Source organism: Scyliorhinus canicula, chromosome 12, assembly GCF_902713615.1.
Source record: "Scyliorhinus canicula chromosome 12, sScyCan1.1, whole genome shotgun sequence".
In the NCBI taxonomy this organism is placed as follows: domain Eukaryota; kingdom Metazoa; phylum Chordata; class Chondrichthyes; order Carcharhiniformes; family Scyliorhinidae; genus Scyliorhinus; species Scyliorhinus canicula.
In genome coordinates this window covers 48,261,791-48,274,330 of record NC_052157.1, presented here as the reverse complement: position 1 = coordinate 48,274,330, position 12,540 = coordinate 48,261,791, and the positions used below count along the sequence as shown (strand labels likewise).

The 12,540-nt window shown below is 42.3% G+C and overlaps 1 protein-coding gene across 3 annotated transcripts in view; it reads left to right on the top strand.

Moving 5' to 3' along the window:
- arnt2 (aryl-hydrocarbon receptor nuclear translocator 2) overlaps positions 1-12,540 on the top strand; it is a 379,980-nt gene that overhangs the window by 263,773 nt on the left and 103,667 nt on the right. For all 3 annotated transcript variants that reach the window (XM_038814349.1, XM_038814347.1, XM_038814350.1), the window contains one exon: positions 6,615-6,766. In XM_038814349.1, coding sequence (XP_038670277.1) covers positions 6,615-6,766 — 152 coding nt within the window. The remainder of the gene's footprint in view (positions 1-6,614; positions 6,767-12,540) is intronic.

Genomic DNA, 12,540 nt, shown 5'->3' with positions numbered 1-12,540 from the left:
TAATCCTCTGGTGAAGCATCTTGAGACATTTCATATATTGATATTTTTAATTGTATAAATTCAGATCATGTATATACAGGTGGAGGACATTGATTGGATAATTGCTTGAGGACATATGAAGAGACAGTTTTGGACACTGAAGTGGGAGTCGAGATCGGATTAGCTTCTGGCCGCCTACTTCACCAACTGACAATCAGGTCATTAACATTGTAGCAAAGAATTATTGCCTAAAGTGAAGGTTGGAAACTAAGAAAAAATTCAGACAGAAGATCTGAGTAGCTTTTGTGAAGAATGGCTGAAGTGTAAATTGTCAGGGTATGATTATCCATCCCGATGTTCTCAGAGTCCTGAGATCAGTGGAAAAATGAGTGAATGTATGGACATGAGTTACATCCCCACCAAAGATATAGGACCAGAATCTACAGTATTGGAAGATGCATGTCACAGAGGAACAAAGACTGTAGTTCAATAAATTAAGCATGTTTAGCAGGCTGGTATATGGCATGTATTCTGTGTACATTTCAAGTTTTTTCTAACCAACCTTCTACTTCACTTCTCACACTATGGTTATCTATCTGTAGAGGAACCCTCTAAGCTATCTTTCTGAAAGCAGTGCCTTTGGTGGAGGATGGTTTGAAAGATTCTAGAAGGCTCCAGTGAGAGTCCATGGTGGACAATTAGATCATGGGCTGGATTTTCACAAACAGGTTGGAACGGAGATGGGTAAGCTGAAAAGCTGTCACCACTCCTGTGGCCAGGAACCCACCTCTGTTTCTAGTCAATTTTGTCAAGGGTAGGGGATTGCATGGGTCTGAAGAGGCAAGTCAAGGGCTTGTTAAAAGTTCAACTCTTTTGGAATCTTCCCTGGACGGCTAGCGTTCAGCAGTTGCAAGCAGACAAGGACCATGTCGGGGTGAGTCAGGAGGTGATAAAAGTTCAAGAAGGTAAGTGTTCATGTTTTTCATAGGTTAAAGAGCTAAACTCTTTGAAGTAAAAGTTACAGCAGCCCAGCACGGGTCAGGAAAGGAGCCGGCATTAAGAACCCAGCCAGTTCAGGGGGTTGTCACCCTCCTGGCAATACGTGGACATTGGGGCAATGGAAAAGGCTGTTTGCCCTCCATCTGAGCATCAGGAAAACTACAGCTGAAATGAGTGCTGCAATGTCAGACATCAAAGACAATGGAGATGAGGAACAGCAGGCTCCAGTGAAGGGCAGATCACCAGGCATCAGGAAAGGGGTGGGACATGAAGCAGACAGCAACCTGAACACAGGGTCTAAAGATACCTGTACCTTGAGCACATTGAGGCCCTGGAATGGCACAGCTTATCAGGGGAGAAACAGTGGGTAAGAGAGAGAGGAGGAGGAGGAATTAGAGTCAGGGAGATGATACTGATCTGAGTTGCTGCTGCTTCATGGCGAGGTGACCTCCTGCCGCCCTCTGAGAAGAGGACCTCCTGGACACACAGGCTTTGCCTCAAACTCTCCTTCAGGACAGCTAGAAACCTCAATGATGGCTGCCTGAATCTCTGAAACCCACCTTCATTCCTGTGACCATTAGCTTTAATTGGATAGGAAACCTGTCTCCGTATTAATGAAGGGCTTTGCCTGCGAAAATCTGGAATTACTCAGTTTCCCACCAGAGGTGGGTTTCTGACACAAAAATACACTTGGCTCCTGTTTCCCACCTCCGTGCAAAAATCAGACACCTGATGCCTTTAACGTTTATCATGGGGCATTATTTGCTTCTCGTGGAACTCCAAAAGATAGGATTTCCTGTCATTAAAAGTAAACTTCTGGCCTAAGTTCCAACATGGCTCTTTTACTGATATTTGAATCGGTTCATGCACCAATTGCAATATTTATGTTAAGTCGTAGAAGGTTCTCAAGGTTGTCTGAAACATTGATTGTTATTGTCTAACTGAATCCATATGTATATGGAGCAATGCTCCGGTTTGCATAGTTCCTGAGTCACAAAGTTTGCTAACGTAGTTACTCTGCCAGATGGCATCCCTTCCATAGTGGAATGTGATTAAATCATTTGTTGCTCGTGTACATGATTGAGTAATTTTTAAGATAATCTTTCCAACTATTCATTTAAGATAGTTGCATGGTGCTGTAATATTGCAACACTGATTTTGAAGGCAGGCACAGTGAACTCCTTAACTATTTTTTCTGGCCTTAGGTTTAGGATGTGTGTACTATCTTTCTAGTACATCCTGAATCAATGAGGTGCTACTTCTTGTTCGCTGAGCTGATAATCCATTAATGTATGAAACTTCCTTTATTCTTTGTGTTGGTAACTGGTCTCATTTTGATAGATGCATCTTGGGATTCTCTGTATTCCAGTTGGTTTTTGCTCATCTGTGGCATGACAGCTTGTGTATGTTGACAGGGTATTATTTCAGAGATAAAATTATTACATGTGTTGCTACTGAAGGAAAGTTAATGTTATAAATGATAGAAGCAATCTGTGAAGTTTTCCAACTACTCTGTGATCAGCCTGCTTGTCTGATATCCATTCCTGGATGAGTCATTAACATTGGGAAGGCAGAAGCGATTGTCTTTGTCCCACTTCACAAACTCTGTTTCCTCAGCAATGATTTTATTCCCCTCCTCCGTCACACTTCTTAACTGTTTGCAATCTTGGTTTCCTATTTGATCTGGAGTTGGGCATCCAACCCTTTCCTTTTCCATTAAAAAGACTTTCCACCTCCATTGTTTGCCTTGGCCTCTGCCCACATGACGCTGAAACTCTTGGTTTAATTTTTTTGTTTATTACACTAAAACACCGTAGGATATTTTTTGCCTTAAAGGTGCTATGTAAATGCAAGTTATTGTTGTTAGCTATGTATTATATTAATGTAAGAGTGGTAAATAGCACAACAAAGGGAAGTCAAGTTCATCCTGATGTCTCAACAAAATTGACCCATGAAAGATGGACCATATACAAGGAGTTCATCATTCAGTTCTTATTCTGGCCGGGCCTGCCTTGTCCTTCCCGCCGTGGGACCAGAAATTCCCACCAGAAGTCGAAGGACAAAGTCAAGAAAAAGTGGAGGGGTGGCTCTGTTAATTAAAGATGACGTTAATATAATAGGGGCAACCAAAGTTCAGGAAACCATGATGGAGAAACAGTTTAGGTAGAGATGAGGAATGATAAGGGCAAGAAATCGCTTTTGGGAGTGGTGTACAGGTCACCTAAAGGTAATCGTATGGTAGGCTGGGCTATCAAAGAAGTATTGTGAGCTTGTCAAAAAGGTATGGCAATTATCATGGGAGATTTTTATTTAAATATAGACTGCGCCAACCCAACAGGCAAAGATAGCATAGATGACAAATTCATAGAATGTTTTCTGAGTAATTTCTTAGATCAGCACATTCTGGAGCCAAGCAGGGAGCGGGAATTTAACCAGGGCAAATGCATTTTGGTAGATCCAATTCAGTTGGGAGCTATAAAATAAATGGCAGATCCATCAGAAGCATAGACACACACTGAGAACACCACAGATCCTTAAAAATGGCAGCACAGGTGGAAATGGAGGTAATGAAAGCATATGGCATGCTCACCTTTATCGGATGGGGCATCGAGTATAAAAGTTTGCAAATCATATTACAGTTATATAGAACGCTGGTTAGACCACATTTGGAATACTGTGTCCAATTCTGGTCACCACACTACCAGAAGAATGTAGAGGCTTTGGAGAGAGTACAGAAAGGTTTACCAAGATGTTGCCTGGTATGGAGGGTATTAGTTATGAGGAGAGATTGAATAAACTGGGATTGTTTTGCGCAGAGAGATGGAAGCTGAGGGGTGACCTGATAGAAGTTTAGAAAATTATGAGGGGTATAGATAGGTTGAACAGTTGGAGGCTTTTTCCCAGGGTGGAAATGACAACTACTAGGAGCACAAGTTCAAGGTGAGGGGGGAAAAGGTTCAGTGGAGATGTGCGGGGCATGCTTTTTACACAGAGCTGGCCAAAGGGTCTGTTCCTGTGCTGTACTGCTCTTTGTTCTTTGTTTGTTTGAATGCAGGCAACTGTGATACAGCAAAAGACGGAAGATTCGATGGTGGCCAAGGTTTGAGATGGATAAAACATTATCTGCAGATTCCAATACAAAAATAGGGTTACTGATTAGCATTCAGAAGTTGGTCGTACTTTTAGCTGATTAGTGGATCTGAGATGGTGACTAGATATTTAAACCCAAGAAATGCATAAGGAATGGTTAATCGGTGTTATTGGTATGGTTCCAAGTATTATACAACGCATTGCCTGAAGTGAAAGAATCAAGTTTTTAAAATAATGCATGAAGCAGAGAATTCCGAGACTGAAAATGATGATGGGGACTGCCATGAAGGAATTGTGGTGTTCACTGAGTGTTTGAATCCAGTGAGTATTTTGATGGCTGATTCATCCAACTGTGCCATTTTAGATAGTGGTTGTATTTCCACAGTATGTGGGGTGAACTAACTTAACTGCTACCTGGAGTCTCTTGATGAGAAGGTCAAGGAATATGAAAGCTCTACTACGTGATTCAGGTTTGGCCTGAGAGACAGCTTCACATGTTCCTTTGTACTTGCTTGCATTTTTGATTAGAGAATATATTTTCCCTCGGGCGAGTTGGTCAGTTAGTCAACTCGCTAGTGATGAACTGTCTTGTAAGCCTGTTTCCTGGTAAATTACTTTGTTGAAGATTAATGTTCCCATAATGAAGATTAGGGAACAAGATTAATGGGCGAGATTCTCCGCAAATGCGGAGAATCGTAAAGGCTGCCGTGGGACAGGCCGTGACACACGGCAGCCTTCACGCCCACTTCCGGGGCCGATTCGCGGCCCCGTGCGTCACGGCGGCGCGGCCTTGACAACGTCGTCAAGGCCGCACGCCAAGCGTCACGCCGGCTGACGCGGCCGATGATGTCAGCCGCGCATGCGCAGGTTGGACAACGCCAGCCCGCGCAGGCGCAGTTGCCGTCTTTTCCCTCAGCCGCCCCGCAAGACATGGCGGCTTGATCTTGCGGGGCGGCGGAGGGAAAAGAATGCATCCGTTACGGACGCACGGCCCGCGATCGGTGGGCACCGATTGCGGGCCTATGCCCCCCTTGGCACGGCCGTGGTACTGCCGCGCCAATCGGGCTCCCAGATGCCCCAAATGGCGCGAAGGCCCGGCCGCTCAGCCCATCGGCCTCGGTGTATCGCCACTCGCCGTAAAAATCGGCGAGCGCCGATTCGTGGCGTAGGTCGGACGTGGGGGGGGAGAATAGCGGGAGGGCGTGATAAATGTCGGGAGGCCCTCCCTCTATTCTCCCACCCGGCATGGGGGGGGCGGAGAATCACGCCCGTTATCTTTGAAGATGAGGTTAGCCACTTACTATGATTTCCATCATATAACATTGCACTTTTCTTTGAACCATATCAGGATTACCCCCTGCTCGTGCTGTAACGTGATGAGGAAGCTCATTTCTTGCTTCCTACGGGGTTCATCAGTGATTTTATGGCTTAACTTATTTCAGCCAGGAGTCTTACTATTGCTGATCAGAAAGCCCCAGTGAACCACAATTGAATAACAGATAATGAATTGATATCACCAGTTTCTCCAAAGCTGTCCGCTTGAAAAAACATATTGGAACTGGAAACAATATCAATAACACCATTGTTTCAGATCAGAGATACAAATGACCATCCAAACAGTGAGACTCTAGTCCATCCAGCCGGTCACACACAATAGTTACAAAACCAGTTTTAAAACCCAGGGGAACATTTGGAAATTTGCCAAATGTACTTAACTCCAATAGTTGGTTAAAACTAGCCCAGAAAAGTATTCCAGCCCTCATAATTCCCTGAAATGTCTAATTATTTTATCCCACCCCGGGCAGAAACGGGTCCAACTCTCACTTTCCATGAGTTGTGATGTGGAGATGTTGGACTGGGCAGGGCACAGTAAGAAGTCTTACAACACCAGGTTAAAGTCCAACAGGTTTGTTTCGAATCACTAGCTTTCGGAGGGCAGCTTCTTCATCAGGCAACTCAACTGATGAAGGAGCTGCGCTCCGAAAGCAGGTGATTTGAAAAAACCTGTTGGACTTTAACCTGATATTATAAGACTTCGTACTGTTTGCATGAGCTGGCAACCTGTTCCTTCGGTCTGCTATCCTCCAGAAGAATAATCATTCCCTGATATCTTTTCCGAGATTGGGCTGGTGCACTTGCAAGTGTAACCCCTGCTTAACCCTAACCTATTTAATCAGAACAAGCTGCCAACTGGAACACTAATCCTTTCAACATCTTATAAACCTCATTCAGATCACCTCCAAGTCTACATTTACCTGAATTGTAGCAATCTGGTTCTGAGAGCTTGTCTTGATAACTAAGATGTTTTGTTCTGGATATGAGTGTCCACTCCAGTGCCTCTTTTCCAAAGCCTCAAAATCACCTACTATATGCGAGGACCATAGCAGGACACAGTATTTTAACTGAAGCCTAAACAAGGTTGTTTGTGTATGAGGAAAGTCCAGTTCATCAAGTCACAAATTCATATGATAAATCCTTCATTAGTTTCATGTTCGTTAATCTTAGAATAAACTGAATGTATCTAATAATTGTTTTCATTTCTCAAGGTTGTGAAATTGAAAGGGCAGGTCCTGTCAGTGATGTACCGTTTCCGAACAAAAAGCAGGGAGTGGTTATGGATAAGAACCAGCAGTTTTACTTTCCAGAATCCCTACTCAGATGAAATTGAATATATTATCTGCACGAATACCAATGTAAAGTAAGTGTCTGTATTAAATAGTATGTTCACCTATTATGTTGCCAAGTTGGTGGCATAAAGTGAATTAAAATGTATAGAATACACTTAAAACTCATTGAAATATACGGTGAACCAACAGTGGGCGCCGCTTGTAAAGCTTTCCCTTACCTATTTGATTTTCAAGAACTTTTGTGTGGAGTGTTGCGGTATGTTAAAGACACACATGGTGCAAGACTCTCGCCGGGCAATCTGGAATAGGGCAAGTAATTGTGTATCTCGTTAATCAATCAGATTGAAAGATTGAATTCAATGTCCAATCAAATAAATGTAATAAAGTAGAGAGGGGAAAGAAAGATAGGAGAGAGTTTGAGAGTCGAAGAAAAAGTAAAAATTTAATTTTTGTTTAATTTCCAGCAATTACATCTGAAAGAATGCGATTCCGCATTTCTGTCCACACAAGGGGGCCCAGGGTGGCATACCCTGCGGGGAATGGCCATAGCATCATAGCTCGTTTGAAGGGGGAGGGGGTCATGGTGGTACACCTTTGTGATCGGTACAAACAAATGGTTACTTTTGTCTGCTCCATTTTGGATTGAAATGTCAGGCTACTTTTAAGAGAATTTTGAAGGTGCGCTCTAAGCTGCAAAGGTTCAAAGTGCTTAGTGAATTGCCAAAATATCCCCACACTTTGTATGCTTTAAGTAGTGCCTTTGTAATTGATTTCTGCTATTTCTGTAAGAGACAGTTATCGTCATAAGCTAAATTGTGGGGACTATAAAATATCCCATCTCAAGCTGGTCTGTACTGTATTTCACACTGTTTTTAATAAGCCTGTTTTTGTCAGCGTTCTTTGGAAACTTAAATGCATACTTACTACATTATATCATAGATTAATAAAAGATGAATGATCATGGGAATGATTAAATAGTACCCATGAAATAGCCAATGGATCTGGCTTCAACCGTGACAGTAACCATGATTGCCTACTTTTACTGTTTTCCAAGTGCTGCTCATTCACTTTTCCCAGGTCATTGTTTGATCATCATCGTATGTGCACCTTGGTCAAGTACAGTGTACCATTGTCATTACTCAACCATGCTCCCCCTCCCTGCCACTCACCCATACTTGCAGAAGGACAGAGCAACTAAAATGGTCTTTCCATTGGGGTGCCCCTAATTTGTATAATTACTTTCCAAATATATACTTTATTCATAACATTTATAAAAGTACATTATGTAATAGTGCAAATTTGACATTGCATAAAGCGCGATGCAGATCAGTTTCTTACAATACATTACATGAGGTACCTCCCTACACTTGCCATTACAGGTTGTACAATGAGCTTTCATGACGTACGTTCTCTGGTACATAGAGCCCGAAGGGTTTTACAGTTTCCACCCTCTTGTGTTCTGTGGCAGCAGGGCAGTAGCTTTCCCCATTGAGCCTTTCCAGTAGCTGCCACAAACCTCAGCATGTAGTCTTGGATTTCAGACTGTGCCAGTCTGCCACATTCAGCCATCGATAGCTCATTACACGGAAAGAGCAGCATGTTTCAGGCAGACCAGATATGTGTTTTTTCACAAAGTTGATGGCCCTCCTGAAGCAGTTGATGGTTATTTTGGTGTGCATAGAACACAGACTCCAGCATTACAGAGCACTCAGGATGAACCTTGACAAAAACCAGTGCATCTCTTTCCAGTCCTGCTTCGCAAAGGCACATTGTGGATGGAGATAGGTGTTGGTCTTTTCCCCAACACTGGAGCAGCAGAGGCACTCTGCTATGGAGCAAGGTTCCAGGGTAGAGACAGCTGCACCCTGTTGGCTGCCCTGCATTTGCACTTTTTCTCCAACTTTCTATTGTAGTGTAGGCAAATGGTTGCTATAGCAAATTTCGATAAAGTTTGCATTGGCAAAATTAGCACAGAAATTAAAATACATTTTGGTATGTTGTTGTTCAAGTGCAATCCAGGAAATTATGGACCATAGAGAATGAAATAATCTGAATTTAGTTTTACTCGTCATCAAGGCTTCTTGCAGTTTGCTTAAGTCTGAGGTGAGGGTAGTGGTGGAATGGGATCAGTGAGAAGGGTGCAGCGGTGTGGGAAGGGTGCAGTGATTTTTGATAACATACTGATGACTTAGGGTGAGGTAGAGCTGGTGTACTTACCATACATGTGCAAGCTGAACCTCTGCAAAAATGTGATTGAGTGGTAGCATGCCGTTGAGGAGCTGGAGGGGACCAAGTAAGATCCTTTGGGCACACAAGTGTTGGGGCAAGAATGCCAGCATAGTCTCCATTATCCTGCTAAACATTCCGATGCCCATCTACCTTTTGTCAATGAAAGTTTGGAGGAAAGCTCAAGTTTAACATTTTTTGCCTCTACCAAATTAGTAGCTGATTCCATTGGTTTGAACTTTCAGTCTCTACTGAGACACACTTTAGCACAGTAAGCTCATGTATCCATGCTTCTCTTTATGGTCCTTCATTTTACACAGTTCCTTTTTCGCCTCCAGTGCCCATGTAAGCAATTCATTCTTATTTATGCTTCTCCTTTTACTGTGACATTGGCTCTCATTTCTATTTTGTTCTGCATTTATATGCGTGGTATTACATTTTTAATCATTGCATACTAATGAAATGCTAACTGGCCTATCTGGTTTGCGAATGACATTTCTCTTTTTTTTTCTATTCATTGGGATGTAGGCATCGCTGGCTGGGAAACCATTTATTGCCCACTCCTAATTGTCCTTGAACTGACTGGCTGCTGGGCCATTTCAGAGGGCAGTTATGAGTCAACCACATTTTTGTGGATCTGGAGTCACATGTAGGGAGCAGATAAGGCTGGAAGATTTTCTTCTCTAATGGGCAATAGTGAACCATATGGGTTTTGACGACAATTGACAATGGTTCCCTGAGATTTAATTCCAGATTTTTATTTATTGAATCCAAATTTCACAATGTGCTCTCATGGGAATTCGAAGCTGTTTCCATAGAGCATTACCCTGGATTACTAGTTCAGTGATGATATCACAGTGCCATCCTCTCTCCTACAAATAAATGCATTGTTTTTATATTAAACAAGCTGATAATATTTCCAAAAGGGGGCAATATTCCTTATGAGTTGAAATCTTTATCGTACAGAATGCATGATCTGGATATTAACAAGTATCCAATCATAAATTATGTACTGCAGGATTTCTGTCTATTTGCGTAAGTAATGATTTGAAAAGATTTTTAAAATGAGGAAAAGAATTGCCCACAGTCGGTTGCGTAGTTCCCTATAAGGGGCGAAAATTGCGTTAGGAAAGAAACAACATCTAGGGTATAATGCTTTCACTTCCTCCTTTTGCTCAGCAGAAAGCACTCAGTAGCACTCAATTGCTTTTGTTGTGGTCAGGAGCTGTCAATCATAACGAGATGTTTTTAAACATTACGGTTGGATTCACAGCAGACTACTTGAGATGCATTCAAGCATGAAGGAAAATAAATAATCAATCTAGATACCTGGCTATTTGGAAGCTGTCAATTGCAGCCTACTCATAGCTTTATCTCTTTGAAAGTGAATAAAAGCCTTGCAGATCAAAGGGCCTGAGGGGGCTGAAAGCCTTGTGATGTGGTTTTGGTTTTCTATGAAGAAACAGCTGATGCTTTCTAGGCATCTGTCTGAGCAGCAGATGTAAGGGACAGGTGAGTGAAAAAGTTAATTATTTCACTGTTTCTGACTGGATCGCTGTTTAACTTCCAGGCAGGGGTGATTGATGGAGGTGGGGGGGGGGGGGGTGGGGGGGGAGATCACCCTCATGCGTGTTGTACAGGTGGTGAGTGACCAAGCAATTCCCATTTGGGAGGGGAGGGGCCAGCCACCGGATCTTGCAATCGGGCCACCTACTCAAAATGGTGGGATTCGGAACAAAATCCCTTGCGTTCCCTGCCATGCATAAATTTGCATGGATGGTGAGAGTGAATCGCTTCTGGGTACCGTTCCTAATGCCACACAAACAAGAAGCCATTCAACTCTGGCGGGTGAACATAGCCTCTCAGCCCCCAGTTTGTTGATGCGAACTGTGCTTGTCTTATACTTTAATTCACTGTATTTTATGGCTTAGAGTTCATCAGTATTCATATCAGCCCAGTTCCGACAGTTAGAATGATCTCTTAGGGGAAAAGAACAAGTCTTGGCATCTGATCACAGTTAATGATCCAGGCTTCAGCTGTATCTCGAGGATTGATGGCACATCCACTAAAACAAACTACAACATTCATGAGCATATATGGCTCGATATTCTGTTGTACAATATTGTGATGACATGTCCTCACTTGCTGCTTTGTTGCTGTGATGTTTTGTGGTCAAGTTACAAAAAAAACTTTCTTTATTGTGTAATCACCCACTATGTGTCCTTGAATTGTTGTGTTAAAAAGTGATCTTCGTGACCATGACCTTTCAAAGTTTATTTGAAATATGGCAGTAGTTTGCGTAAGAATGCTAACAGTTCATAAACAACACACTATTATGGTTTTTTATTTTTGTAGTCCCTTTGACCTTAATTTGTTTAATTTTATATGAGTGGTAAGATCAATAATGACAACTCAGTCCATCCATGACCACAAAACTCCCTGGTACACATGACTTGGTCATAAATTTAATTTATTCCTTCTAAACCTTTGGGAATTATGTTTAGTTTTTAATGTTTAATTAGAACATTACATAATTGTTTCTTTTAAATGCTGTTAGAGCAATCAATATTTTTTTGGCTCCTGCACCCTAACCCTAACCCTAATAGCACTAAATCAGGTCATCACTGCATGTCTTTTGCAACATTTTGACAGAATGGAACTTCAAAATGCATCATTGGAATGTTACCATTCAGTACATGTCGTTTAGTGTTTTCAAGGTCACTATGATGGGATTATTTTAATTGATCAATTAAATTTGTGACTCAAAATGGATTAACATTTTAGCTTGAGTCAGTATTTGGTGTTCTTTCAAATTGTGTCAGCAATGAAATGGAAAATGTCTGTATTTCAACATCAATTTTTTTTTTACAAGAAAACTCTTAATAGGCATTTCATGCCTTTTGCTTCTGGCTACTTTGAGATGTGGAGTGTGGCACTCAGCCTCTTTATTTCTTTCAAAGCCTCAAAGGTGTCTCTCGAGGCTTCTGCTTCTCAGTCAGGGTAGAACTGGAGGCCTGCAGGGATAGACCTCAGACCTGTAAATCTAAGATTGGGCTGGTTTCATGGTGCTGTATTGAGAGCATTTTGTTGTTTCTAGATAGTGAACATTGTGGGCCAGAGGAAACTTGTCTTTGCAGGACATACCCTGAGCGCACAAAGTCCTGTTCACCCATCGCCACTTGTGTTCTTTGATCTACATTTTAAAGATTTTCTTCATGGCATTGCTTCTTCCTATTACTGTAATAAAGAGAGAGAATCGTAGAATCACCACAGTACAGAAGCAGGCCATTTAGCCCATCGGGTCCGCACCGACCCTCTGAAAGAGCATTCTATTGCAGGCCCACTCCCGTGTAATGTCCTGCAACCCTGCAACCTTCCATGAACATTCCTCCGATTCTAGCCACTTGTGCATCCTTGATTTGCTTTACCTCTCTGCTGGAGGTCATGTCTTCAGTTATCAGGCCCCAAACTGTAGAATTCCTTCCCAACCTCTCTCCACTTCTTTACCTTGCTTTCCTTCTCTTGGGTGCTTCTTCTACCTGTGTCTTTCACCTGTGCTACTATCCCTTTGTGTGGTTTGATGTGAAAATGTCTGATAACATTCCTGAAAGCACTTTGA